Source organism: Macrotis lagotis, chromosome X (genome assembly GCF_037893015.1).
Source record: "Macrotis lagotis isolate mMagLag1 chromosome X, bilby.v1.9.chrom.fasta, whole genome shotgun sequence".
In the NCBI taxonomy this organism is placed as follows: domain Eukaryota; kingdom Metazoa; phylum Chordata; class Mammalia; order Peramelemorphia; family Peramelidae; genus Macrotis; species Macrotis lagotis.
In genome coordinates, this window is record NC_133666.1 from 306433433 (window position 1) to 306459727 (window position 26295).

The 26295-nt window shown below is 35.4% G+C and overlaps 1 protein-coding gene across 3 annotated transcripts in view; it reads left to right on the forward strand.

Moving 5' to 3' along the window:
- The window catches only part of MYO5B (myosin VB), a 565377-nt gene that overhangs the window by 423578 nt on the left and 115504 nt on the right, over positions 1 to 26295 (forward strand). For all 3 annotated transcript variants that reach the window (XM_074208686.1, XM_074208684.1, XM_074208685.1), the window contains exons 17-18: positions 2900 to 2986; positions 22975 to 23086. In XM_074208686.1, coding sequence (XP_074064787.1) covers positions 2900 to 2986; positions 22975 to 23086 — 199 coding nt within the window. The remainder of the gene's footprint in view (positions 1 to 2899; positions 2987 to 22974; positions 23087 to 26295) is intronic.

A 26295-nucleotide genomic window follows, 5' to 3' on the forward strand; every position in this document is an offset into this window, starting at 1 on the left:
AGTAGCTCAAGGCTCTCTATGCAGCCATATCATGGAGGGAGTGGTGGGTGCTGAATTGCTCTGTGCTGAATTGCTCTGTTTTGTCCCAAGTGTGAGAACTAGGAGTCACAGGTGAAATTTACAGAGAGATAGATTTGAGTTTGCTGTGTGGAAAAAAATTTCTAACAATCAAATCTATCCTAGGTAGGGAATGGAAAGCCTTGAAAGTAATGAGTTCCTGTTTATTGGAAGTTTTGGGGCAGAGGTTAGATGACTACTTATCTGGTATGTTTTAGTGATCATTGTTTCTCAGCTATAGATTGGACTTAATGACCCCCAAGATTCCTCCTTGACAATCCTGTAGCACTCTGGTTGTTTTTTATGTTTTTACTATATTACATCCTTTGTAATGACACACACACACACACATACCTCTTCTCTTAGACTCTGTGCTTCTTAAGGACAGGGAGAGTTACATAGTTAGTTTTGGGTTTACACCAGCCCCTCTTGAAGTTCCTTTTAATTGCAATCAATAGACATTTAATAAGTACCAATGTTTAGAGACAATGATAAACACTTAGATGGACTTACAGAGATCCAGAGGCAAGGTCTTGACCCTCATGGAATCTGTGATATATTAGGAAATGAAACAGGGACATGCAACTGGTATATAAGTGCATAAGAAAAGTCCACATGTGATTGCTAGGTCAGAACAGGAAAAGATCATTTCTGACTCCTAGATTTTATATTTAGTAGTATGTGTTACTGGGTGTGTATACCTGTATATAGGTGTGTATAAATATATAAATGGATTAGTAAGTGTTTGAACAAATTAATGAATGAATTTGTCTTTACATGGTCTCATAAATATAAGGCAGAATGATGAAAGTTAAAGGAGGGAAATTTAATAAAGCTATATTACCAGAAATTAATTTGACTTTGCTTTGGACATAGCTCTTGTCAGCTAACTTATATTATTTCCCCTCAATAGAATAGAAGTTCTTTGAAGGCAGATAAATATCTCTGCTTTGTTTTTGAATCTTAATCTTATAGTGTCTGATGCATAGCAATAACTTAATAAATGCTGATGGAAAGAAAAACTGATTAAGAACCATATGAGAAATGCATGACCATTTCCTGGTTTAACTGGCTTACCCAACTAGGAAAAGAATCAGTGACTTCACAGAGAGAAAACTAGAGGGAAACTGCTCGAGGTCTTTCTTTGCCCTGGAGTTTATAAAGAATATATCTCCATTCACCCAACTGAGGCAGAAGTCTGCCCACTCCTCAGTCAAGGTTTATGCTGACATCAATATTAATCTTCAAGATTCCAGTCATGGCCTGGAATGAAACTTCAACTGTGCTCTTTCAATCCCCAGTGGGGAGTATGCTATGAATGCTAGTAAAGGTTTTACTTTCATTAGCTGAAAACCAGCCATATTTTATTGGTCATTTCCATAAATGTCTTAGTCCTATAGGTCAATCTCATCTTTTTCCCTACTTAGTACTGTCAGAGAACTGATGAAACTGATAGCAGAGAGAATCAGTCTTCTTTTCATTGAATATTTTATTAAAATATTATTGTTAAATATATTATAAATATTATTTAATAATATTCAACAATATTGATAAATGCTATTAAAGCAATATAGAACCTGATCTTGGAATCCAAAGGCTGAAATATGAGTGCTAAGTACTCTACTTAAACAAGTCACTATGGGGTGGCTAGGTGGTGCAGTGGATAGAGCACCAGCCCTGGAGTCAGGAGTACCTGGGTTTAAATCTGACCTCAGACACTTAATAATTACCTAGCTGTGTGGTCTTGGGCAAACCACTTAACCCCATTTGCCTTGCAAAAAAAAAACCTAAATAAGTTACTACTTACCTAACATTTATTTTTTTAATTTTATTTTTATATATTTTTTCTTTTTTGCTCTTTTAGTTTTATTAGTCTTTAAAAATCTAAATTGGAGAGAATAATACCCCCCACTGTCTTTCTTACATGGTTGTTATGGAGAAAACATTTTGTTAACCATAGAAGCACTACAGAAAAGGGAATTATTTTTAAGCAGCTCTGCCCAAATGTTCTCTCTTCAATGAAGCCTCCTCTGATCCCCTCAGCTGACTGAGAGAGCTCTCCTTTGTTGAATTTCCTAGGGAGCTTTGCTTATTCCTTATTATTTTCATTTTCATATGCAGCCTTGCAATGTAGTTATTTGCCATTCTATCCCTTATTAGGCAAATAGAGCTATAGCATATGATATGTTTGTATCCACCATAGCAGCTATCACAGTACCATGTACAAGTATAAAGGCTCATTAGCTGTTGGATGAATGAGTACAATGTACCCAGGACTGGTCTGAGGTTTTGGGGATACCAGAGAAGCAGGAGACACAGTCCTTACCCTCAAAGAAACTTTTATTCTACAATTGAGGAAACAAAGATTTAGATGTGTCAAGCATCAATAATATACTGACAGCAAATAATGGAGCACTGAATTGTATCATGATGATTTTGAGTTGCAGGCCTTGGTAGTCTAGAATTTCAGAACTCTTGGAAATATTGAGTTCATCAGAAATGGCTTTTTAAAAGAGAAATAGCAATGAAGACCTTAGAACATAAATAGAATGACCTAGGTTTAACAAATTCCAGGTAACGGAAACAATAAGCAAAAATCCAGTTTGTGAAACTATTGGAATGATTTGTGTGTTTGTAAGCCTAATTTCTTTTAGTTTCTAACTTTAGACCCTGAGCTCATAGGTCCAGGCTGATTTTTGCTTAGCCTATTGGTAATAGAGACCTATAAATCAGAGAAGGAAGGTACCACAGCAGGAGAGATATTGTGGAAGTATTTTATTTTTTTCCATATTTGTGTTAAAGTAGTTTGTAGAGTTAAAAAAAAAACTTTTTGATTTCACAGCTTTGATCCAAAAAGAGCAGTCCAGCAGCTCAGAGCCTGTGGGGTACTGGAGACCATTCGTATCAGTGCAGCTGGTTATCCATCAAGGTAATGTGCTCACTAATCTAGAAGTTCTTAGCCTGGCAGCTTTGATTTTGTTCTTTTAAAAAAGATATACTTTATTTATTATCATTTAATTTTTATATTTTCTCAACTTAGTGTAAACAAAAAAATTAGTGTTCATTAAAAAAATTCATATTCCAAATTCTCTCCACACTTCCCTCCCCACCACCTCCTTGAAAAAGCAAGCAATTTGATATAGAGTATGCATGTGCAGTCCTGCAAAACAAAAAAGTATGTATTTTATCAACTATATTTTAATATAATTGGTTTTCCTTGTGATCCTATATATTTATACATTTAAATATATTATTCTGAGAAGAGCTCCTAAGCTTAATGCAGAAGAGGTCAAGAACTCTTTTTCTAATCCAACCCTCTTGGAATTTCCAGAAGTGTCATCTGTTTTAAAGCCACAGTCCTTTGGGGGGGGGGGTGCATACCACTATGTGAAGAAGTAGCCCTGGGATGGTCTGTAATGCAGGTCACAAAAGTGGGCATAGGGGTGTCAATAACTATATTTTACATCTTAGATGAAATTGTGCATTAAAGGACAATGTGCTGTTGTTACTTGAAAACTTTTGGTTTGTGCAGGTAGCACTCAAGTCTTTTTTTCCCCTCAAAGTACTTTTCCCCCCCTTGTAATTGGAGTATACTGCCTCTAGGAGGTGGTAGGTGTCTCAGTTTCATTTCAGTGGTCTGAAGTAAAAGGTTTCCCTTTTATCTTTTTCTCTGAAGATTCTTCAATCCCATCTTTGGCCCCCAATTAAAATTTATCCTTAGGAAAGGAACTAGTAAAGTCATTCATATTCTAAGGAATCACTGAAAAGATTGAAACAGCAAATATCTCTTTAAAAGATGACATGATCATCTTTACTCATCAGGGATACCATTAAAGTCTTTACTGTCTTTTCCTAAGATCAACTCGACCTCTAATTTAATTGCACTTAAACAAAGATTGCACTTAACCAAAATAATGAATCTCCAAACTTAGTGAATGTTTGTTATTTCTAAATGAATGAATGTGTGAGGGAAATAAAAGACACTGGTGAGTTTGGAGGGTGAAGCTTTCTTTTGGTTTGTTTTTTGCTGAAGGGAAAATGATAGTGATTTTCCTGATTAATGATTCAACCTGATTAATAATACTATCCTAGAAAAGTATTTTCACAGTTTTTAGAGGAGTCTGGCTCCCCTTTTCTCCATAAAGTGTTTCCGTGTTCCTGGTTATAGATGCTATTACTTTAGTGCTTCTCCATCGTGACAGGAGTTGAGATTCTACTTCGGGAGAAGATGCAGAACAAAATGCCCTCCTGTCCTCCCAACCTTTCCATCAAGCACTCTGGTCCCTGCTGTAGAATCATTTCACAGGCCATGGTTAATTAACCATAAACAGCTCAACCGTAAGAAAGTCTCCAAATGTTGTGCCTGGGAAGGAAGATGCTGATGGAAACAAAAATTTAGGTTTGCCCTAAAAAATGTAAGACATGAATAAAATGCTTCCCAAACCATACTTCAAAACCTGAAATGACACTCTTAAGGGTGATAAGCTAGTGAGAATGGGAATATCTGTCTCTTAATCAATGTGCATCCTTCACCCCACAACCCTTGTTGAAAAACGTTTAGAACACCCTGGGGTCTTTGCTGACCCTGGAGCATCAACAAAAACAGCTAATGACCCTGTGCCTAATGAGCTGGTTCTGCTTTCCCTTCCAGTCTGACTAGAAGACTTTGAGCTGATGTGAACTTCATCCCCCGCAGCATCTGGTATTAGTCATTTAATTCAGGAAAAGCCAAAGGGAGGAAAGCTAAAAGTTCAGTAATTCAGTTCACTGGTAAGACTCACAATGCCAGTTATGACTCCCTTTATCACCTCCTAAATCAGTGAGTTAAGTTTGCATATCACAGCTTAGATTTGACAAGCACCATAGAATTTTTATGTGGGAAACCACCTTGAGACCTCATCTAACCCAATCTCATCCTCCAAATGAGCAGACAGAAGAGAGCCATAGAGGAAGTGACTTGTCTGAGGTCACATTGGCTGAGTTGGGTCTAGAACTGAGATTTCCTTACTCCCACTTCCATACTTTACTAGGTTGCCTCTCTAACACATAATGTTTTTATGTTAAATGTCATTGAGTCATCTGTCAATAAACATTAAGTACCTGTTCTGGGTCTCCTGGGGACATGTATATGAAAAAATAAAATACTATTTACCAAAAATAAATAAAAGCATCACATATATCTTGAATATAACACTGACTTCTGAAAATTTAAGACTTTTTGATAGATGTTGCCATTGCTTTTAAGAGCAGATGATTAAATTTGCAGTGTAAGCATTATTTATATCTTGGAAATTAGCAATTTGAAAAGTCAACAAGAGGCAGAGGGTTCTGATGAAGTGTAAGTACCAAGGTTATTTCAGTCTTATAGAATGGTAAGTTTTCAGATAATGAGGTTGCTGGGGCCATGATGCAATTCTTTCCAAAGTATAGCCTATGTTTTATGGCTAATTTGCAGATATCTTTAATCAGGATACCTCTGATATCCAAAATATGGAAGAGTTCAGAGGTGAGGTTAAGCTCTTCAGGATTGTCCCCTTCTTGCTAGAATAAGGATAAGAAGAGAAAGAGAAGAGCTGAAAGCTTTCCCCACTCTCACCAGCTTAGAATCTAAGGACATGCATGTAAATGATTTGCTCACTTCCTCAGGTCTGCAGGCCAACCTGTGTCTAATTTTCAGGTTAGACTACATATACTCCAGGGATTCATAGGAGCAGTTATGAGATATATTAGGGAATGTCTCAAGGGAATATTATAAAATTCAAAAAAAATCACTTACTTTTCAAGCCTCTATAAGGAATTAAAAAGATGATGCACATCAGTTTATATTGAGCTGATATTGTTCCTAAATCAAGTCACACCATTATAATCAAACATAGACAATCCTAGCTATCTTGTGTAACTCAGGAATATTAAAGTTGGAACTTGGGCTCAGTGGGTGGCAAGATGGACCAGACAAAGGAATTTTTCCATCTAGAGATTTCATAGACCCAAGAAAAGTAGAGCAGGTAATTGGGCAAATCTCAGCAACAGTTAATAACAGGACATCTGGGGAAATGAGAAGTCTAGCAAGGGTCTCAGGTGGATGGTTCTGGTGGACAGGTAAAGCCAAAAATCCAGAAAACAGACTAAAATTCAAGCAGATGTTATCAGGTAAATCCAAGAGCCTGGAATTCAGACAGATTTGGGGGGTATATTAGAGAAAAATTTGAGTATAAGAGTTGGAAAATAAGACATAGGAACAACCGTCAAGAAATTACAGCTTGAAAGACAGGAATCTGGGCACACAAAGTCAACAAGCATTTATTAAGTAATTATGAGTCAGCATTGTACCAAGTGCTGAGGTTACTTAAGTAGAAGTAAAGAAAAATAGACCTGCCCTTGAGCAGTTTACATTCTAATGGGGAAAGACAATATATAAAAAGCAATACTAGAACACAGCTACTTAAACCAAGGCTAAAGAACAGACTGGAACTAAGCACAGGGCTGATGTAGGTCCTTCTACGCTGTAGCTCCATGGTGTTTTTAACTCCCCTTTGCCAGGAGCCAGATTTGTTCCAGAAAATAGTAGAGAGTTGAACCTAGAGGTGAGAACTTAATGGTTCCAGCTGTGGAGCCAGAGAGCCAGGCTGCTTAATACACATTGCCATCTGTTCCCTCCAGTTTTGTTGCCAGACCATATGGGGCTATAAAGAGCTCTCCTGTTTTTTTCTAAAATCACCTGATTCTCAGGAAAGTCAACTTTGGAAAACTAGGAGAAATTGCCACCTTCAGAGCCTATGATGCTTTTTACCTCTAACATGCTATCTACATTTCATTCTGCATAATAACAATACTACAATACTGAAAAGGCATAGTGATTAAAGAACTGGTTTAATATCCTATCTCTCTTATTTTGACCTCTCAGTGCTCCAGTCAAGTCTCTAGGAATATTAAGTTTTAGAGAATATGCAGATATGAACTGGTTGAAAGAATTTCTTCTCCTGAGAGAACTTTATACCACTGAAATCTCAGATTTACTCCTTATTCCCTAGCCCAATAATAGTAATAATAGTAATCTCATTCTTTAGTGACCCCCTGCCATCAGAAATTGTATAAGATATCACTGCAAGCTGTAACAAGTTAACCCAGAAGAGAGAATCAGGAAGTCAGAATTATAGAGCTACATTCACTCTTCTTCCTAACCTACAGGTGACAAATCTCTGTTCTGTGAAAACAAACTTCAAAGTATCTGTGAGTGTGCAACAAAAAACTCTCCTAGAACTAGAGCATTATTACAAATAAAAGTGATTCAACTATTCTAGAGAGCAATTTGGAACTATGCCCAAAGGGCAATCAAACTATGCCTACCCTTTGACCCAGTAATACCAATATTAGGTCTATATCCCAAAGAGATCATAAAAATGGGGAAGGACACATATGTACAAAAATATTTATAGCCATTCTTTTGGTAGTAGCAAAGAATTGGAAATTGAAGGAATGGCCATCAATTGGGCAATGACTGAACAAGTTGTGGTATGTGAATGTGATGGAATTCTATTGTACATAAGAAATGATAAGGAGGAAAATTTCAGAAAAACCTGGACTTACATGAAGTAATGCTGAATAAAGTGAGCAGAACTAGGACATTGTACATAGTGATAGTAACATCATGTGATGATCATCTATGATTGACTTTGCTCTTCTCGGCAACATATGAATCCAAAAGACTCATGATGAAAAATTCTATCCACATCCAGAAAAAGAACCAAGGAGGCTGAATGTAGATCAAAGCATTTTATTTTGACTCTTGTGTCTTTTGTTCTGTTTCTTCTTTCACAACATGGAGATATGTTTACATTATTGCACATGTATGACCTTTATCATATTCCCATCTTAAGAAGGGGGGGATGGAAGACAGGGAGGGAGAAAAAATTTGAAATTCAAAACTTATTTAAAAATGAATGTTAAAAACTATCTTTTCATGTAATTGGAAAAAATAAAATACTATTTACCAAAAATAAATAAGAGCATCACATATATCTTGAATATAACGCTGACTTCTGAAAATTTAAGACTTTTTGATAGATGTTGCCATTGCTTTCAAGAGCTGATGATTAAATTTGCAGTGTAAGTATTATTTATATCTTGGAAATCAGCAAATGCTACAAATCAGAGCTTGACTTATCATTTGGTTGATAGTCTAGACTTAATTAAAGTGATGGAGAAAATATTAATAATACAGATTATATTTTAAAGTATGCTAAACTCTGAAATGAGCACTATATTGGTTGTAGAAAACATGACTCCTGACTTCTAGGAGCTTAGAACCAAATTGGGAAAATAAGATTTAGAAACATATAAGAATCAGAAAATACAGCATATAAGCAAGTTCAATTTTTTTCATAAAAGAAGAGATTATTGTGTATTGGAGTATTTGGTGAAGACCTTTTTTAGGGAAAGTAATATGGGTTGGGCATTTATGGGTGAATAGGATATCACTGAACCAAAGGAGAGGAAGGAACATCCCAGACAAGTGGAACAAAACAAGGAAAGGTACAGAAAGCCAAAAACATTGAATGTCCTTATTTGTCCTTTCCAAAGTGCAAAGATGGTATTCCTTGTCAGCTTGCTCTACCTGTTGCTCCTTTCTCAAGTGTCATTTGGCTTCATGTGTAGATTCTACACAGAAAACTTGAGTTTTCAGAGAAGCCAGGTGTTTATTTCACCTCATCCAGGCTGCCTTTTCCTTGACAGTTCAGAAAATCTGTTCCTATTAAATCTTTGAACCCATATGGCAAATAACTTCTCCCCTCACCTCCTAATGATTCATTCCAACTGACTCAGAACACGTCTGCTACTGGTAATGTTGATTTGCCTAGAAACTCAGCCCCAAATGGGGAACTGGATGAATAACTTTCCCAATTCTGATTCTCTCATCTTGTCTTGAAACATGATTGTGTTTTTCTCTCTATTTGCTAACTTTTGTAGCCACATGTTGTATTAGGAAGAATAGTGAGAAGGAAGAGAAGGTTTTTAAACATTTTCACATTTGTGGAAAATCTTTTTTTATCATGGTTACTGATTCAGTCTCTTTTCTTAATGTGGACCCAAGTTTCTGTCTCCTATATTTCCTTTTCTCTTTCTACCCCTCCCCTTCCTACTAGGCTTAGTTAGAGTGATGATAGATCCACTAGTTAAAAGGTAATCAGCAGTGGCAATCACTCCCAAAGCCCTCATTTGGAGCAGTGTGCCACTCTAAGTCCTTTTCCTTTCCCCTATCTTATCCAAATTTGCCCACCATCTAACATGATGCCATACATACCACAGATGCTTGTCTGGATGAATTAAATGAAATGTGAATTTTCTGAATTTCTACTATCTACCTAAAAATGCTAAACAAGAAGTATAAGATGTGCTGCTGTCACAGAGAACTAAGTACAAGGCCATATGGTAGCTAACTACCCATATAATAGGAGGTTGTATTAGCATGGCTAGTGTGATTTGATTAGTGGAAGCTTTGGGGAGGAAGTAGAAATTGAGGTAGTAATGTACCTGTGAGTTTAACAAAGTCTTTTTTTGAAGAAATATTTTATTTGAGTTTTACCATTTTTCCCCTAATCTTGCTTCCCTCCCCCCACCCCCCACAGAAGGCAGTATGTTAGTCTTTACATTGTTTCCATGTCATACATTGTTCTAAGTGGAATGTGATGAGAGAGAAATCATATACTTAAGGAAAAAAATAAAGTATAATAGATAGCAAAATTAAATAATAAGATAATGGGGGTTTTTTCCCTAAATTAAAGGTAATAATCTTTGGTCTTTGTTCAAACTCTACATCTCCTTCTCTGGATACTGATGGTATTCTCTATCATAGACATCCCCAAACTGTCCCTGATTGTTGCACTGATGGAATGAGCAAGTCCATCAAGGTTGGTTATCACCCCCATGTTGCTTTTAGGGTGTACAGTGTTTTTCTGGTTCTGCTCATCTCGCTCGGCATCAGTTCATGCAAATCCTTCCAGACTTCCTTGAATTCCCATTCCTCCTGGTTTCTAATAGAACAATAGTGTTCCATGACATACATATACCACAGTTTGTTAAGCCATTTCCCCAATTGAAGGACATTCATTTAATTTCCAAAAGAAAGTCATTTTAATGTTTAACCAACCTCCCTAGGCTCTAGCAAATCATTCCCCCATCTGAACGACTGTCAGATCTTTTGATAATACTTCCTCATTTCTCTATCCCTTTTGAAGTACTCATTCAGTCATCACTCTAGTTTGGGCCTTCATTTCTTCTTGCTTGAGCTGATAAAATAACCTCCTAATTATCTCTCTGCCTCTAGTCTCATTCCAGTCAAACAATGCTTATTGTATGTGACATTCTGATTCTTGCTTCCACGATTTTGACCAGGCTGTTACTATGCCTGGAATACATTCCCCCCATCTTATAGAATCTCTAGTCTCTTTCAAAGCTCAGTTCCAATGCTTACAATCCACATGATGCCTATCCCAATCCTACTGGCTGCTAGACCCTCCCCAAAGCCCCTATATTATATTGTAATTATATATACAGTATATATGTGTGTGAATAAATGTGTATGTACATCCTTATAATTACACATGTAAATGTTAATATATAATGTATGTATAAATATATATTTTATATTAAGTAAATGCATATATACTTTATAATTACAAATACATATATAGTATAGCCTTATACTAAAATATATGATACATGCTATATGTATATGTGCATATATATATAAATATATATGAAATACATGATTGTGCAATATAATATTATTATAAGTGCAAACTCTCTCCATGGATATATATTGTGCTTCTGCTCTGGTATGGTACTATGTAATATAGTGCATATATAATATATATTATATATACTAGTTTTATATTACATTCTCTCTTTATGTATAGAATATAGAATATAGAATGGAATAGAATAGAATAGAATAGAATAGAATAGAATAGAATAGAATAGAATAGAATAGAATAGAATATTAGTATTATATACAGCACAGACATACACATAGAGACCACCGATCTTTGGGAATGTATAAAGTTTAAATGAAAAGTGTCTTGTTTCTTCTTTCTGATAATTTGTTGTCGTGGCTTTCCTAAAGGACGATTGACTAAAAAGCATATAATCATGGGATTAGCAGGAGTTTTAGTAGCTATCAAGTCTATTCCCTTGGCTTCAGCTAAGCTCTTACCAAATATGTACCTCTTGAACCCACAGTTGCTTGCTGTAGTTTTATGAGAGAATGGTCTTTTTCACTTGATACTTAAATATCCTTTCTCTAAAGGATTTTTATGTGTTTCAGGAATTCCTACCCAATGATTGAATTAAATATCGTATACTTGTTTTGAACAAATATGGTACATGCTCTATGTATGTTTATACCATATATTACTATTTTATAATCATATAGCAGATCTTCATTCCTCTCACAGTGTATCACTTCCTTTCCATCCATTCATGTCTATGTATCTACATATATATTTCATTGTGTCACTTCCCTTCCTGTATATATGTATACATATATACATATGTATACATATATACATACTTACATATATCCATGTCTACCATACATATACTATTAGTAAGGTGACACTTCCCTTCTACAACTGTATACAATATAACACTATAGTATGTACTAATATGGGCATATATATTATATATATATATATGCCATATACTAGTATATGTAGCATATATGCACTATATCACATAGCGATATTTATAGGGAAAAGAAGCTTATGTACTATATAATACTATACTAGGATAAAAGTGGTATATACATATATAGCAAGTACCATATGTGAACTGTTACTACAATATGTGTACTATATTAAAATACTATATGGCACATGCTATCTATTTTTGTGACTGTGTATATATATATATATGTAATCTGCAGCAGTGTATCACTTCCCTTCCCTATAGAGACAGACAGAAAACTTAGTTGTGAACTTATTCCCTTTACAATAGTATACAAGATCCTTGAGATCAGCGTTTTTTTCTTTTTTGTGTTTATTTCCCCAGTGACTTCTATATGGCTTCTAATTGATATATTGGTATGGCTCCTAATCAGGAGAGAAAGCTTTAGAGTTCCCAGGTGGTAGAATGCCAATTAAGTCCTCCTATGGGTTCCACTCTGTTTTAGTCCCTGGTTTGGGGCATGAATCTACACTGACTCCTGCCAAGGTTACCACCCCAATAAAATCATTTCAATTTCATTAGATCAGTTGAAAGACTTTAGTGAATTATAAAGCCTCTTTTAAGAGGCTTCTTTTTAAGATCCAAGGAATGATCTGATTTTTTTTCTTTTGGGAATCATAACTATTCCCCACCTTCCTGCATCTCTTCTACTGAGGTGTTTAAAGGCTGAAATTCACTATACAAATGAAGAAGGAAGTAACAGCTTGGAAGTTAATCAGCAATAGCCTAAGGTGTAAGTCTTTGGGTAAAGTAGAAGTGATATTGGGGTCTCATGTGAAGAATCACTCCATTAAGAGTCAGGAAACCCAAATCTGCTAATTGTGTGACCTTGGGCAAGTCACTCCCCCTGTATCTTAGTTTCCTTACCTGTTAAATTGAAGGAATTGAAAGAGAAGATTTCAAGTTCCTTTCTGGTGCCAACAACATTATTTCTGTCTCTGACCCTACTCTGAGTGTCTGTGAAGTGAGTCATGTTGCCAGAGCAGATGGTAGAGCTTCTTGGCTTGGGAACCTAATCAAAACAAGGGTTCAGGACAGTCATTCCTTGCCTTTTTTTTAATAACTCTTAGTTCAACAGTGAAATGAGCATATGTCCAGTGTCCACTTTGAGCTAGAGAGAGGAGTAGCAGAACTCCAGTCAAAAATTGGCCACCTGGTCACTCCTCCTCCATTTCAGTCCTCGCTACACCTGGATGGTTTTTAATCTCCCTCCCTTTCTCTCTTCATGAAATACTGCCTTCTGTGAAACTAGAATTTAAAATTAAAATGTATCATTCAATTTAAAATGCTCTTCAGTAGTTAAAAAATACGTTCATTATAATGTACATAAAACTAAATGATAAATGCACTGTCCTAGAACAGAAGTTAGTCTATCCATCAGCCAGTTTTCTGCCTCCCACTCTGAAGATGTCTCTTACTGTAAAGTCATTTGTCTCCCTCTGGAGGGACTCATTGCTGTGGTTGTGGCTTGTCTGGGGACTAATGTACTATACCACAGTTACCAACACACACACACACACACACACACACACACACACCCCTTTGGGAATATAAAAGGTTTATATGAAAAATGTCATGATAAATCTCCATTTCTACATTTTCTCCTTCCTCTGGTCTCAACTGATAATTTGTTGACAGGGTTCAGAGACTGCCAAAAAAGCATAGGATCATGGGACTATGAGTTTTTAGTAGTTATCAAATTTATCCCCCTAGTTTCAGATATGTTTTTACCATTATGTACATCTAGTACAAAGAGTTGCTTGTCCTAGTTTTATGGGACAATTTTTTTTATTTCATTCAAAACTGTTCTTTCTCTAGAGGATTTTTATGTTTCAAGAGATTCAGCCCTATGATTGAGTTGAATATTCCATCAATGCAGTTTAACCAAAATCTATTAAATATCTGCAGTGCCTAGGGCACAGTCTAAATTCTGCTCTGTAGAATAAAGGCCATTTGTCAAAAGTTGCTGATTTGCCCTGCCTATTGAAGAGAAGACAAGGGATTCATGATATCTATCCTCCAACATATAAATAGTTGTCTTGTAAAAGAATGAGCCTTGTTTTCTTTAGCCCTGAAGAACAAAACTAGGTGAAATGAAAGGTAGTTTAAGGGATGTGAACTTCTATTCAACATAAGGAAATGTTTGTTTCCATTTATTTTTTGAAAGCTTCCTTGGGAGTTAGTGAGTTTGGCATCATCATAGGTCTTCAAATACACATTGTTGTGATTTCTACAATGGAAATTGATAAAACTGATCAGAATTGTACTATATTTCAGCCAAAATTCTAGCATGTTGTTAAAGGAATAGTTTATAAGTAGTGATTAACATCATCATCATCATCATTATCATTATCATTATCATAATCATTATCATTATCATTATCATTATCATTATCATTATTTGCTAGGTAATTGGAGTTAAATGACTTGCCCAGGGTCTCTGAGACCAGATTTGCACTCCAGTCCTCCTGACTCTAGGTACTCTATCCACTGTGCCACCCAGCTTCCCCAGAAGTAGTGATTATTAAATCCAGGATAGCATAATTAAGAAGAGATTATCCCAATCCAATTTATTTTCTTTTTGGATAGGTACATTGAATAGGCAGCTTAGAGGAAACACCATAAAATTAGAATGGTTCAATTTTAGTAAGTGAACTGATAGAATTTCTTTTACTATTTTTATGGCTTTTGTCTTTCCTATAAGAATGTAAATTCATGGTGGGGGGAAGGGGGAAGAGAGTGCTGTGTTTGTTTTTATATTGATTCATGGACAAAATAGAGGAGATGGGATAGCTGAATCCAACCAAAATGATTCTGAGATTGTTTAATGATTAATTCCAAAGGGTGGTCATGAAGTGTTCTAAATATTCCTATAAAGTCATTTCTATAGCAAGTCTCTCTTTTTCAGGAGTCCGTCCTTGGCCATATGCAATTGAATATTTTTGTCAGTGAATTGGATAAAGGTGTTAATAGAGGAATAGCTTTTAGAAAGAAACAAAATTTCTGCAGTGCTCTGTCCTGGTCATAATGCATCTTGAATATTATCTTCAATTCCATATTCCATTTTAGAAAAGACATTGATAAATTCAGTTGCTATGAATAATTTGTTATATAGAACCTTTGCCTTTGACCTCTTCAAGTTATACCAGAATTTTTGGTCAATGTATATGAATATATTAATGATATCTCCCATAATTTGAAACTGTCTTCCTAAATATCTAGAGTAAATTCGTAGCTCCATTCTGTGGCATATCTATGTTTACCTATCTTCTTGCATTTTCTTCACCAATTTCTTGGCAACCCTCTGGTCCTGGATATGTTACAAAGGGACAGACAGTTCAAACTGTTTTAAAACTACTCCATCTATTAGTCACTCACATGCCTGACAGGCAGGGTGAGAGGAGTGAAGCATCTTTTCTGAACTAGGATTTATTGGATCATTTACTTCAAGGAAAGAATCTTCTCTCTCCCACCCACCCTTAGAGACTGGTACCAGTATCATTGAAATCAACTACCTTGAGTCCAGATCTATCTCCAGTCATCTTAATCCATATCTGCTCACTAGACCCAGATGACTCTGGAGGAGAAAATAAGACTGATGGTATTGCACAGCAACCCCTCACTCAAACCTACTGTGCATGTCATGGCATCACCTTCTTAATATCATGGGATTCAGAGTATGTATTTTAACCCTTTGAAATTCTGCCTAGTATATGGACATCATGAAAATTTTCCTAAGCTGAGATTTTCCTTAAAAAAGAGGTTAATATTTGTAAAATTAGTATCTTTAAAACTGGAAGTAAACTTGGAGACGATCCAGTCCAACTTTCTCCTTTTTTTTAAACTTTAGGAGGTGTCCTTCATTTTTTAAATTACAATTTAATTTTATTTTAGGCATACTTTCTCTCCTCCCCTATAAAAATGAGCAAGCAAGAAAAACAAAAATTGTTGCAAATATGTATAGTGATGCAAAATCTCACATTGGTCATATAAAAAAAAATCCCTTTGCAATCTTGAGACCTTTCATATTGTGGTGAGTCATTGCTTTAATCAAAGTTTCTAAGCCTTTCAAAGATTTTTGTCTTTAAATATTGTCACTATTTTATAAATTGGCTTGGATCTGCTCACTATACTTTGCATCAGTTTCTAGAAATATTCCCAGGTTTCTCTTAGATCATTTTCTAAATAACAAAATATTATTCCTTCAGATTCACATACCATAAATTTCACAGCCCTTACCCCAACTGGTTGGTGGGTACTCTCTCAGTTTCTAATTCTTTGCCACTGCCAAAAGAATTTTTCTAAATATTTTTGTACAAATAGGTTCTTTTACTCTCCTTTACTCTTTAGTGTATAGACCTAGTAGCAACATCTCTGAGACAAAGGATATGCGTAGTTTAATAAGTTTTTACTCATTGTTCCAAATTGCTTTTCATATTGACTGGACCATTACACAATTGTACCAGCAGTGCATTATATACCTGTTGGCCTGCAGTCCTTCCAGCATTTGTTATTTTTCATTTGTCTCATCTTTACCACTCTGATAGATGGTACTTCAGCGTAATTTAAATTTGTATTTATCTAATTATTAGTCATTTGAGTGGCTTTTTCATATGGCTATTGATAACTTGTATTTCTTCCTCTGAAAACTGCCTATTCATATCTATTTATCATTTGACAATTGGGAAGAGGTTTTTATTCTTATGAATTTGAATTAGTTTCCTGTTTATGATAGAAATTAAGACTTTATCCAGGGACCTTGCTGCAAAGATTTTCCCCCAATTTTCTTCTGTTCTTCTAATTTTAGATGCATTGATTTTGCTTTTACAAAAACTTTGAAATTTATGTAATCAAAATTATCCATTTTACTTTTTTATGAACCTCTCTATCTTTTGTTTCACCATGAACTCTTCCCCTATTCAAAGATCTGACATGCTATTTCTCCCATCTGCCTCTAATTACTTTATGAGGTCTAAATCAATTTTAAATCATGTGCCCCATTTGGAACTTGTCTTGGTATATATATATATATGTTGGTCTTTACCTATTTTTTACTAGACTGCCCAACTACCTCCTTTTATAATGAATAAGTCTAGGCTTAAGTCAGGAGAGAATGACCTAATAACCCAGAGGCAATTTATCTACATTTATTTCCTGGGAATCTCTCTGATCCTCAGAGGTTTTTGCTGGGCAGATGGCAAATTCAGATTTAGTGAAGGATAAAAATGAAATCAAAAGAAGATTTGTCCCTAGAGTACTAAACTGTCTACTCTATGAGCAGCACCTGTGTTTACATCTTTGGAAGCCTTCAGAGTTCTTGACATTGGTGCAGTTTTCCTGTTAGGGCATATCATCTGGTGAGTTCCATATTTATACCTCCACTCCATTGTTGCTAGGAGCAATGGGCACCACTGCTTCCTGGATTCTTTGACATCTGGCTCAGTTCTCTACTCTCCAAGGCTGATAAGCCAAGTGCCACTTGGCAAGCATAGTTGGCTGTCACAGCTGCTTGGTTTTCCAGACATTAAAAATATAATTGAAATGTCACAGGTGTTTCCCCATTTATAGACTTGTTCCTTTTCATGTGCATTTGTTGTCATGGAACCTCATAGGATTATAAATTTATAGTTGGAAGAGACCATGGGAGGTTATCTAATCCATCCCCATTTTTATAGAAGAGCAAAACAAAGCTCAGAAAAGTTGTGACTTAACTTTATAACTAATAAGAGTCAAGTGAAATTTGAATCCAGTTCTTCATGATTCCAGGTCTAGCATTTTAAGTACTAGATCATCTACTCTCAAAAGTGACCTCATACATCTATTTCAATTTAGTTTTAAGTGGTTTTGGTATAATTTTGTTGTTGAAGGACAGAAGTTTGTTTTAAGAAAGACAGTGTTAAGACCTTTTCTTATTCCTGCTTCCTTTATTCTCTTGGACTACTATTTCTATGGAAATAATCTTTCATTTAAGTGTAAGCTCCAGATTCTGGCTCCCTTTACCTAAATCCCACATAAGTAATCCAAAGTAAATCCATATTATCAGAGTTACTAGGAACAAAGAAAGCCTTCTGAACTAGTAGATACTACCATAGTTTTAAATGTCCGTTGTTAGAACAGAAGGAAAAACCAGAAGGAAGCACAGATAAGCAAGACATCTTTCAAAGCTAAATGTTAAATTATTTATAAACTTAAAATTAAAAGCAAGCTGTACATAATAGAGATTCACATTTGTCCTCTCTTTTCTATTCTACTTTATATATGGAAATGTTCCTTTTTAGTTTATATTTATGAAGTTGAAAATTTTAAAAAGAAAAAAAAACAGTCTATGGTCAAGGCTTAGAAAAATATGCTTGTCAAAGAAATATTTAATATCTGAAGTGATCACAGTGTGATTCTATGAAGAACTACAGAATGTCAAAACACATTTGATTCACAAATATGTTAAAGAAGTGATTATGTCAAAAGAAAGGTATGTTTCATTGTTAAAAGTTTTATAGATATAAAAAAAATAAGAAACCTCAACCTTTAATGAACTCTGCAAAGCTACTTCAGAGGCTTGCTGCTAAACCAGAAGGACTTTTTGGGAAATTCTATCTTAAAAAAATCTATTTGTTGCTTTTTCTCCACTTTAAAAAAAAGCCCCTCTGACTTAAAAACAAGGACTCACTAGATTCTAGAACATTATTATTAAAAACAAATTCAGTTGAATGGTTCCTCCAGGACAACTAGCCTTAACAGATTTCTCAACAGCTTTGACAATCCTGAGGCTGCCCAAATAACGTAACTGATACAATATCACCGTAAACCATTTGTCTATGATCTTATTAATGCTGGTATTCCTTCCAGTAGTAAAGATAGCTACCATCTTTGTCTGCCCTTAATGTTCAACTCTTGCCCTAAAGGAAGCTAAATGGAATAGTGGAAAGAACAATGGGTCTGGAGACAGGAAGACTTGAGTTCAAATTTGATCTCAAACAATAACTAGCTCTATGACCTCGGGCAAGTCATTTAACCTCTATTTACCTGAATTTCCTCAACTGGAATAACATTAGTACCAAAAAGGTTGTTGTAACACTCAAATGAGATAATATTTGTGAAATGTTCAATACAATGCCTATGTAAACACTTATTCCCTTCTCATTTCCCCATGTCCTCTAAAAAAAAATTTGCCAGGGGGGAGCCTATGCACCATGTAAGGGAGCCTTCTTTCATCCTCTTTTCAATGAATACATACCAATGGAATATGTTATTTTCTACTGGTTATCCCTCAGTCTTACAACATGACTTCCTCATCTTTTTTTTCCTCCATCATATAGTTCTTTGATGATATTCTTTACATCTTTTTTTTGCTTCACAAATTCCTCATAATTATGTCCTGCAATTAGCACATACCCACCATATATATTGCCATTATCATTAGATCAAGGATTCTTAACCTGGAGTTCACAGTCCTTTCAAGGAGACTCTGAATTTGGACAAGGGAAAAAAACCCTACATCTTTTATTTTTACTAACCATTAACTGAAATTCCACTCTTCTTCAGTTATTTAAAATCATTATTCTGAGATTTAAAATCATTATTCCTAAGCTTCAACAGATCTCCATAGGGTCCAAAGTATAAAAAGTGTTAAGAATTTTTATTCTTAGATGATCCCTGAACCCATCTCCTTGGAAAGAATATTGTTTTGTGACTGAAACACCAGAAGAGGATTGGTATTAAAAAGATGGACTTTTATGTCAGGGAAAAGCTTGGGCAGCTAGGAAATCCCAAGTTCCTATTATAGTGTTCGAGTCCTGATTTCCTATTATAGTGTTACTTAGTCCCTGACAATTTGAAACATTTACTACATTGATTTTACTATAGGCCATATTACCCCCTCTAATACTGTTTCTCCTAATGTGTGTTTTCACAAACTCCGATCCTCCTTATGTCCTCTGTCAAAGTGAATGATTTCTGTTTGTAGAATGAATTGAATGCCACAAGGATTGGAAAGCTTTAATTTGTTACTTTGAAGCCCAAAAAATCAGGTGAGTGGGGCTAGTAAAGAGACCACAAGATCACAGGTTTAAAATTTTAAAGAATCTTCTTAGCCCTGTGAGGTACAAAAACACTATTGAAGGGGGTGGGGCAGTGGGAGATAGAGGAAAGATGTGTTGAAAATATCCTGGAAAGAATTCGGTTATATTTGCATACACTAAAAGTAAAATGCATCCCCAATCTGGAGACTGCCATCCCAAAGGAATAGAGTATTAAGTCACTCAAGTCCCAAGACATGACTTAGAAATCCTCTAGACATTTAGCAGACATGTCTAACATAATAAAATGTCCACATTAGTATTAGGAAAAACTGAGAACCCATGCTTTCTGTTTAAAAGTCTCCTGCTTCTGGCATAATTCAGTTCCCCAACTCAATAACTCAGTGAGGTGAGTTTGCAGCCTAGTCACAGCTTAGCAGAATAGAAAGCAGTACTTCCTATTTTGGGGGGGGGAGTCCCAAATACAGGAAAAGCAGTGGGAAGAATCATTTCTCAGATAACTCTATTTGGGTTCCCTAGTTAACACCAGATGTCTTCAGAATGCTTCTGTTTCTAGGAACAAGGTTATCCTGTCCCCAAAAGAATTGATACTTAGGGCCAGGAAATCCTTCATCATACATTCATTAATATATGCCAGGTACCTCATTAAATGTGAAGGGTATGAAGTCAAAAGCAGATAATGTTTCTTGCCCTCAAAAATATATCCTAACATATTTATTATATGTAATATATAATATATAATATATAGCAATAGCAAATCATTTCAGATAAAGACATATACACTCTAGGCAAGGGATGAGATACATTTTTTCCTACCAAGGGTTTTTTGGCTATTTATAATTGGTCAAACATTTAATTATTTCATCCTTAAAAAGTTCCTAGATTTATTGAATTTTGAGTCTTGCCTGTGGTTGCTATGACAACCCCAGACCAAATGGATTGTGACTGGAACATTCCCCACCCCTGTTCAAGGCAAAGGATAGATGCAGGTTAAATTTGATCAACTAAATTTATCACTAGTTCCTATTTTCATGCTTTAAGGATCCCAGTTTCATCAGTGTGAATATTCCCTCTTATAATATAATAAGATAACCCCTCTAGTAATAAGATAACCCCTCTAGTACATGGTAAGTATTTGTAAAATTTTGCCTTCTGGTGACTAACCTTCTGGTGATTAGCTGTTTTCAGTTTATCAAGATTCTTTCTTGAAAGAAAATTCTATGATCCATCTATAGGATGATACCCCCACTACCACCCCAACCCTTCTTGCTTTGTGTTGAACTTGCTGAATTATGCAGATTATTGGAAAATCTTTTGGAACCCTGAATAACCCCCAAGCCATTGGAGTAAGGCTACAGAAGAGTCTCACTTATATCACTAAACAAAAAGTAATGGGGACCTTACTCTGGGAAATCCCTTTTCCTATCCTTAGGACCTGCATAATATGACTCAAGCAAAGGGTCTCTAAAAAATATGAAAGTCTTTTTTTTTTTCACTTTGCCCAAGCTCTTACCTTAAGCACTAATTATGTACTAAGTGTTACGTTAAGTTCTGAAGATACAAATACAAAGGCAGGATAATCCCTGCCCTCATATTCTCATTGAAAGAAGCAACTCAGAAAGGGAGAAGGTTGGCCAGTCCATGAAGGGTTGTGATGATTTGAGAAGTTACAGGGATCATTTATAGAGCCACAAGAGAATCAATGAATGTATCCTTTCTGGTAGCAATAGTAATATTAATTTGAAAACTATGCACATAACTGGACCAGGTAGATGGTGGGATGAGTTATGAAACTTGATCTGGGGCTGACTAGCTATAATGGGTCATAAGCACCAGCACAGGCTAACTCAGCAAATAAAGTAGTGGTTTCAAAGCTAAGTAGTTTAAGTTACTTAAGGCATTGTCTTAGGAGGTCTGGTGGTCTGGAGTAAGTCAGTGCAGAATGGATAGCATGGAGGTGGCGAACATAGACAATTATATGGGAGGAAGTCTGGAGGTTCCCTTATTCTTCTTTGACCTTCTGAAAAAAATGAAATCTATTCAGGATAGGCATGCAGGAAGAAAACCAGAAGAGTAGCAACAATAACAACAACAAAAAGACAGAAAAGCTGAAAACTTTCCATTCCCTTCACTCTATACTCATTCTGTTCAATTATTAAATAGTTCCAAAAATAAGAATCCCTAGTCCACAGCTCTGTATTATTCTCTTAGATGTTTTTTTTTTCATTCTTTGAGAGCCATTATGGGTTAATGTGATAATATGCATGTGTGGAAGAGAGATCATATGATTTGACTCTTTAGTGTACTACCCTTTGAAAAAATAAAGATACTGTCACCCAGGGAGTATAGTATTACTTCTTCTGCAGTATTCATATGGAGGAAAACCCAGGATATAAGGGTTTTAACTGGAGGTCACAGAACTGAACAGTGGAAACCTATGGTAGTTGGCAACCATACAGCACAGGAGACTCATAACACCCAATTGGAGAACTATAATTTATGGATCTGAAGTACCAGCAGGAAAAGTATGAGCAGCCTCAGTAGAAAGAAAGAACTGAGTTTAGGGAAAAGATAATCAATGCCATCTGAGACATGTTGAGGTGAATATTCCTATAGGATGTCCAGATGGAATTCAAGTGAAGAGTTAGCCACCAAGGTCAGAGTCTAATCATGAGGATGGTCCTAGGAAAAGTAAAAGTCATTTAAAGAGAAGAATGCCAATGATACCATTATTGGTCCCTCAAGAAGAAAATTGAAGGATATTCAAGTAATGTACAGCCCCAAAGTAATTGGGTCAAATGTCTGGCTCAGAAGTCTTAAGAAGCAATTGGCATTTGTTAGCCCTGTTGTATTTTGAAGGGCCCATTCAAGGACTTCAGGTTAAATATAGTCTAATGGAGAGCACTGATCTTAAAATGAGAATTCCTGGGTTTGAATTTTGACTCTGACACATGTGTGTCTTCGGGAAAGTTCATTTGACATCTAGGAGCCTGTATTTTCTGATTAGTTAAATGGGAATGATAATACTTGTTTTGTGAGGCATAAATAAAACTGTGAACCTTAAAGTGCTATAGAAATATGAGCTATTTAAAGGTTCCCAGCAACCATTCAGTGTCTGACAGAACCCAGATTAATGCTAATTTTGTTTTCTCTCTAGGTGGACATATCATGACTTCTTCAACAGATACAGAGTGCTCATTAAAAAGAGGGAGCTTTCCAACACTGACAAAAAAGCCATCTGTAAAAATGTCCTGGAGAGCCTCATCAAGGTGAGCTTAGGAAACATATTATGCCTGAGCACCATCCTTGAAGCATTGATTAAAGGTCTGCTGCATGCAAAGCACTGTTCGTGATGTTACAAAACAAAACCAATTACATAAAAATAGACTCAGTTTTCAAGGAATTGATAAAGGTTGGGATTTGGGTAAGGTTTATGATTGTCATTGGGAGGATGCCATGTAAATAAGTATATAGATGATATTTGGAAGGGAGGGAATACTAACAATGAGGAAGATGAGAAAATACTTCCTATAGGAAGCAGCACATAAGCCAGAGTGAAACTAGGGATTGAAGGAAGAAGTGAAGAGAAAGTATATTTGAAACCTGGAATTGACATGTACAGAAGTTACAGAAGCAGAAAAACAGAGACAGAAAACAGGTCAGTTCAACTGAAACACAGAGTATATCAAGAGTTTTAATGTAAAATAAATATGTAGAAGTTGACTGGAACCACATTATGAACAATTGCCTTACAGGTCAACTTGAAGAGTGTGTATTTTATTCTAGAGGCAATAAAGAAGTACTGCACCTCACAAATGAGGGAATGACATGATTGGGATTGTGCTTTAGAAAGATTATTTGGGCAGCTGTGTGAAGAATAAATTGGAAAAAGGGGGTCCTGGAAGTCAGGGGTCTCATTTGGCAGCTGTTTCAATAACCCAAACAAGAAACAATGAAGTCTTGAGCTTGTTTTTGGCTCAATATACATAGATGTTATAGAACTAGATTCAATAGAACTTGGCAAATGATTGTTAAAGAAAAGTGGAAAAGAGTTGAAGGTGTCTTCAAGGCTATAAACTTGGATGATTAGAAGAATTTCAACAGCCTATGCAGAAAGAAATAAAGGACTGAGTTTAGGGAAAAGATGATCAGTGCCATTTGAAACATGTTACTGTTGATAGTCCTATAAGATGTCTAGAGGAAGATATTGAGAAGACAGCTGGTGATATGAGACAGAAGCTTAGGAAAGAGATTAGGCTTCATTGTATAGATCTAGGAGATATAACTATAGAGATCATGATCATTTTCTCTCCCTCCTTATCTTTGTCTCCTGATTTCCCTGACTTCCTTCAGATCCTAGCTATAATCCAACATTCTGCAAGAAGCCTTTTCCAATACCCATAATGCTATTGTCTCTCCTTAAAGAATATCTCCTATTTAGCCTATCTGAATCTTAATCATACATAATCTTATGCATATTGCCATCTTCTTAAGAGCCAGGACTGTTTTTTGTTTGTTTGTGGTGCCTTTCTTCATATCCCCCCAGAGCATAGCAGTGTCTATCAGGGAGCAAATGATTAATAAAAGCTTGTTATTTGATTTCTTAATAAATTGCTCCATAATAATCACTGAAGAAAGAAAAGATAAGCCTAGACAGAAACATAGGGGACTAGAGAGTACTGTACAAGTGATATCTCAATTAAATGCTCTGAGGCTGGGGTATAGTATGCTTAATTAGATTATTTTGTCCTACTAAAGATGATCCAAATGATCCCTTTTACTTTGAAGATAAAAATATTTCTTTAATGAATTAATTTATTTTCCTACTTCAGTGTGGACAATGTAGTCCTGCTCCTTTCATCTGTAAGTAAGACTTCTAGTCACCTGTGTGAAATGTATGGGAAAGAACTACTGAATGAATAGGAAAAGACTGGTGGTGAATCAAAAGCACTTTATAAAGATCCACCCTGAGACCCCTGCTCATTCAGTCATGTATATAATATAGGCTGTAAATTAAAAGCTATAAGGACAAATTGATGCTGATGAGAAATTATGGCCAATAGTGGAGGAGAAGACAGGAATTCTAGAAGAGTTTTTAAATTAACTATGAAAATTTTAGTGTCTGGGCCATTATGTATAAGAACAAACAGCTCTTAAAGTGGCCTTGTAGGCATTCCTATATTACAATCTAAAATCATAATTGATTTTCCTTTGATGGCCTTGTTTCATCAGAAGAATCAATCAACAAGCATTTATAAAGTTTTTACTATGTCCAAGGAAGTGGAAGCAGAGAAAGGGGAAAAAACATAATTTTACTTTAATGAGGGAAAAAGAGGAAAAAGCAAAGGAAGGAAAGAAAAGAGGAAGAAAGAATGATAGAAATTGAACAAGCATTACTATATGCCAGATACTATATGCCAGATATATGGTAAGTGCTGAGGGGACAATTAAACTATAGTCAGCAAATTCTTTATGAGAAGGTAAAGGAGAAGATTATATTTTTTAAAAAACTGAGAAAATAAAAAGTTTTTTAAAAATACAAAAATATTTTTGATTCAAAGTCACTTATTTAAAACCAAAAAAAAATTGTTCGTATTTAAAGAACTGTAATTTAGTTATCTAGAAATTTCATTCGTGTGGAATCCTTCATTCTCCAAGGATGCCAAATGCATCAGGCTTAAAGGTATTTTGATTAGAATGAATTCTTTCTTTAATAGTGAGATTTATTTGGCTTCAAAATTATTTTTGTTATTTATTATTGTTCAGACTATAGATATAGATTTAGAAATTGGACCATAAATGGATTGATCCCATGACAAAGATTGTCTTTTTAAATGTCCCTGTTAGTTTATTTAAAAAAGAATATGGCAAAGTAAATAGAGAGCTGACTTTGGAGAAAGGGGGATCTGAGTTTAAGCCCTTTCTTCCATCATATACTGACTTTGTGACTCTGAAAATCACTTAACATCTCAGTGTCTCCATTTGTGGGTTCTTAGACTATAAAATGCAGAATAAATGATATTTAGTTTTGGGAAAAGGAGATCCTTCACTAGGAGTTTCTCATGATGATATAATCTTAAGTTCAAACAAAATAATAAACTCAGTACCTTCTTTCAATTCTCATCTACTCCAAAGCAGTCCTCACCAATCTATCTACAAATTTCATCTCTGCCTTTAGAAATCTGAACCATCCTTCAAAACCTGGCTCAAATGTTAGTTCTCCATGAAGTCTTCCCTTAATCACTCAAGGAAGAACTGTTCACCTGTTCCCAACTCCACACTTATTAGTTTGTACTAATTGGATGGTGCATATATGCTGTGTGTTTGTCTTATCAATACTACTAAATTATGAACTCCTTAAGGACCATTTTAGATGCATTTTCTGCCACTTTGAGGACCTAACACAATCTCCCATACAGACTAGGTATTCTGTGGATATATAAATGAATGAATGAATGAAGTTTTCTGAGATGAATCA